Source organism: Pseudochaenichthys georgianus, unplaced genomic scaffold (assembly GCF_902827115.2).
Source record: "Pseudochaenichthys georgianus unplaced genomic scaffold, fPseGeo1.2 scaffold_2373_arrow_ctg1, whole genome shotgun sequence".
Taxonomy (NCBI): domain Eukaryota; kingdom Metazoa; phylum Chordata; class Actinopteri; order Perciformes; family Channichthyidae; genus Pseudochaenichthys; species Pseudochaenichthys georgianus.
The window spans coordinates 1-4,674 of NW_027262950.1; the positions used below are offsets into that span (position 1 = coordinate 1).

Below are 4,674 nucleotides of genomic sequence, written 5' to 3' on the forward strand. Positions count from 1 at the left end.
GGCCTTTATTACCCACGAATTAGTGTCTGAAAGCTGGCTAACATTACTTTAAATACAGTGTGCACATGGCTTTATTACCCATGAAATAGTGTGTGAAAGATGGGTAAATTTGCTGTGAATTTAAGGGAGATATGGCCATTTCATCCACACCTCACGACTCCCATTAAAAGTGATTGAAATGTACAGGAATCTGTCCATTTCAATCACATTTGACGACGCATGCAGGGTGACCCTGGCTACACTTAAAGGGGGTCTACTTTGCGGTGCTTTACCGTCCGCCCATCGGCACCCATAGTCGGCCTTATTCACAGCAGCAGCACCCAACCTCCATGGAGGATGTTTCTCGTGCCCCTGGCTACACTTAAAGGGGGTCTACTTTGCGGTGCTTTACCGTCCGCCCATCAGCACCCATAGTCGGCCTTCTTCACAGCAGCAGCACCCAACCTCCATGGAGGATGTTTCTCGTGCCCCTGGCTACACTTAAAGGGGGTCTACTTTGCAGTGCTTTACCGTCCGCCCATCGGCACCCATAGTCGGCCTTCTTCACAGCAGCAGCACCCAACCTCCATGGAGGATGTTTCTCGTGCCCCTGGCTACACTTAAAGGGGGTCTACTTTGCGGTGCTTTACCGTCCGCCCATCGGCACCCATAGTCGGCCTTATTCACAGCAGCATCACCCAACCTCCATGGAGGATTTTGCTCGTGCCCCTGGCTACACTTAAAGGGGGTCTACTTTGCGGTGCTTTACCGTCCGCCCATCGGCACCCATAGTCGGCCTTATTCACAGCAGCACCACCCAACCTCCATGGAGGATTTTGCTCGTGCCCCTGGCTACACTTAAAGGGGGTCTACTTTGCGGTGCTTTACCGTCCGCCCATCGGCACCCATAGTCGGCCTTATTCACAGCAGCACCACCCAACCTCCATGGAGGATTTTGCTCGTGCCCCTGGCTACACTTAAAGGGGGTCTACTTTGCGGTGCTTTACCGTCCGCCCATCGGCACCCATAGTCGGCCTTCTTCACAGCACCACCTGCCCTGCTGGAGGTTCACACTTTAACTTTTTTTACCCTCTTCTACCTTACAAATCATCCCACACTTGAGCACTCCTCACTCGGACTAAACACCTACATGCTACCACCAGAACCAGAATATCGTGCCCCTGGGGATCTTAAAAGAAGAAAACCCATAGTGGGATTTAAAAACAGAAGACTTAGTAATTTTAACAAACTTTATTTACAGTAATATTGACAGTAATAAATAAATTCAAACAGGATATAACGTATTTACAAGGGGACTGATTACAACAACACACTGCATATTTACAAGTTGATCACTGGCAACAGTGGGTGAAGTTGGGGCAGAGTATGGCACCCTCTCTTCACCCATGTCTGAGGGGTTGTGTTCGGCCAGTGACTGGTCCCTCTTCGGGACATGTCTTGGTAGGGAGTCTTGGTAGGGAGCCGGGCTGTGCTCCTCTCCAGAGTTGTCACTGTCGATGTCAATACCCGCAAAAGTGTCTTCATTTCCCGCTGCTGCTGCTGCTGTCGATGCCGCCGCCGCTGCTTGAAGTGACTCTGTGAAGAGCAACCGAATGTCCGCAGCCTCCTTCAAAGAAGGATTATTCGCGTAAAATTTGTCCGCAGTTGCAGTGTTGTGACACATGAAATCACTCACTCTTTGGCGGTTGCCTTTGTCTTGAAACCTCTTCGCATTATCGGCGTGGACTGTGCGGAGGTCGGTGAAGTTAATGGGACTGCGGAGCCCCACATCAGCCCATGCCAACCTCAGGGAGTAGGCAAGCTTCCTGAACGGGTTCTTCCCCTCTGTGTACAGAAAGTAACGGCTCTGGGTGCAGGTCAGCGTACCCTTAATTTCCAGCCACCTCTTCATCCATCCAAATTCTTCTACGGTGAGGTACAGCTGCGCCTCCCCGAACGCGTTGGCCGTCTTGTGGTTACTTACCTGTTATGACAGAGATAGAGAGTGTCAATACAATGTCAATCATGCATATAACTGCCAGAATAAATACATTGATTAATAGCACTCACATGAACCAGGTAGCCGAAGGCAGTGCCAGTTGTATCCGCCTTTCGGACCTCGGCGTTGGTCATGTTGGAGTAGACCCCCGGACGGTGGCCATAAATGCAGCTCCAGTGAAGAGTCATATACCCATAGAGCAGTGTCCGGGTCGCGGTAGTCGGATTGCTGGCCATCACATCCAGGAGCTGAGGGATGCGAGTGGTGGTCGAAGTCAAGCATGTCATTAGGTCGTTGTGGCTCGGCAGACCTTCCATCTTGTCACGCTTCACTTGCATCTGGTGGATAAGTACTTTTCTCTTCAGGGACTTCAGGATGGCAACTACTTCCCGTTTGATTAAAATCATGTCGGTTTGGCTGAGCCTGCTCCCCTTGCACGGTGTGTCGGCCATGTACTTGAGAAAGTGTGATATATTCTTGATGTAGAAGTCGGAGGTCGTGACCTGAAGGCTTGACTTCATCAGGCTCCGGGACCACCCGCGTATCCTCTTGAGATCCCTCAAAAAGAGCCAGTCAGACAGGCGATTGAAACCGTGTGCCATGAAACTGAGGAACGACTTCACTCTGCTTAGTTTGGAGACTGTGTTTTCCTGGAGCCTCACTGGTGGGTCGATACCTGCATAATGCTCCCGGTATCCTTGCAGATACTCCTCTGTGAAATATAAACAGTACTTTAATGACAACACATGATGTGTTACAGAAACTGCATGTGTCACATAGCCAAAACACTTACCCATGATCCGTGGGAATGTTATGTCCCGCATTATATTTCCCCGGCCCCTGCCCCGGAACCAGGGGGAATTTATGGGAGGGGAGGTTGACGAGGCCTCGGTATGGATGGATGCAGGCTCTGAGGAGCTGGATGAATGGGTGTGAGAGCCAGTGGGGGACTTGCTGCAGGCGGGAATGGGAGACGTGCTGCAGGCGGGAATGGGAGACGTGCTGCAGGCAGGAATGGGAGACTTGCTGCAGGAGGGACCTTTCGACTTGGACAGCCTCGTTGGTGTCGACTCTGGTCGGGGTCGTTTCTTCAGAATGACCCGCTCTCGTTCCTCCCCATCGAACGCGGGCATGTCCCCGGCCTGCTGATCCATCCTCTGTCGCTTGTCCTTTATCCTCTGCTGCAACTTGCAGCGCAGGGATTTCACCTCAGCAGCATATATGTCCCGCTGAGCCCTCACTGCGTTAGCCTCCAGCCTCCATTCTTTGCAGTCCGGGTTGTCACATTCATTCACCGGGGACAAGGGTGGAGGTTGTGACAGTATATCGTCGTCTGCCACCGTGTCAACAGCCCAAGCGGTAATCATTTCTATTGTGGGGTTTGTCATTCGGAGTTCATAAAGCTCCTTCTTGGCCACTGTCATTTTCATTTGATTTTGAACCACATGTAGTTCCTCCCGGGCCAGCTCAACATGGTCTCTGGCCAAGTGGCGATCCAGCCTTGTGCCGTGGTACTCGCATCCCAGAATGGTACAGGGATGGAGCCTAATGTTGGTCCGTCCGTTGGCCAACAACAGCAGAATTTTTCTTTCATCCAAGTTACGCACACCATGGTTCCTCTGTAGGTGCTTGCTCAGGGCACGGTAGGAGCTATTGCAGATCGGACAACGGACCGCCATCCGACCTGTATTCTTGAGCATTTCGGTACCGGAAAATCTCACCAGAATCGTGGGTAAAAAAGAAGGAAGCGTGAAAAGACTCACGAAAGACGCACTCAGCTTATTTTCAAATCTGTGTTTGTTTTCATTTGCATCATGGTGCGGTGTCCCATTTAGGCACTCGTTAGGCGGGCAGAGATCCCTGTAATCTCCCCTCACGTTCCTCCAGAGTCTGATTCTCCCAAAGGATACCCGACAGTTTCGGGTACGACCCAGAGGGCGCACGGTGGACGGCCAGGGCGAGGCCGCCACACCGCGCTGGAGTCAGGGTCCCGGTGAGGCGCAGGACGGAGCACCCGGCAGTAGCCTCCAGCAGACCCCCGCGCGGTTCCCTCGTCCCTCAGAAGAGGTGGAGAGGCGGAGGGGTGGGTCTTTTCATCTGCTGGCGGGTTGCCGGGATAACAGTATCCTCCGGGGAGGCATTGAACCCTTCTCAACTGCCCCCCGGAGGAGGCAGGGGAGTCAGGTACCCAGAGGGTGGACGGCCAGGGCGAGGCCGCCACACCGCGCTGGAGTCAGGGTACCGGTGAGGCGCAGGACGGAGCACCCGGCAGTAGCCTCCAGCAGACCCCCGCGCGGTTCCCTCGTCCCTCAGAAGAGGTGGAGAGGCGGAGGGGTGGGTCTTTTCATCTGCTGGCCGGTTGCCGGGATAACAGTATCCTCCGGGGAGGCATTGAACCCCTCTCAACTGCCCCCCGGAGGAGGCAGGGGAGTCAGGTACCCAGAGGGTGGACGGCCAGGGCGAGGCCGCCACACCGCGCTGGAGTCAGGGTCCGTGAGGCGCAGGACGGAGCACCCGGCAGTAGCCTCCAGCAGACCCCCGCGCGGTTCCCTCGTCCCTCAGAAGAGGTGGAGAGGCGGAGGGGTGGGTCTTTTCATCTGCTGGCGGGTTGCCGGGATAACAGTATCCTCCGGGGAGGCATTGAACCCCTCTCAACTGCCCCCCGGAGGAGGCAGGGGAGTCAGGTACCCAGAGGG

At 54.2% G+C, this 4,674-nt stretch overlaps 1 protein-coding gene across 1 annotated transcript; it reads right to left on the reverse strand.

Annotated features, from left to right (window-relative positions):
• Positions 1-1,264: 1,264 nt before the first annotated feature.
• LOC139433362 (uncharacterized) lies at positions 1,265-2,309 on the reverse strand. The gene is made up of 2 exons (XM_071202336.1): positions 2,050-2,309; positions 1,265-1,963 (listed from the first exon to the last, which is right to left on the reverse strand). The coding sequence occupies exons 1-2, from the start codon at positions 2,293-2,295 to the stop codon at positions 1,265-1,267; spliced, it is 945 nt and encodes a 314-aa protein (XP_071058437.1). The 5' UTR covers positions 2,296-2,309.
• Between the last annotated feature and the right edge of the window lie 2,365 nt (positions 2,310-4,674).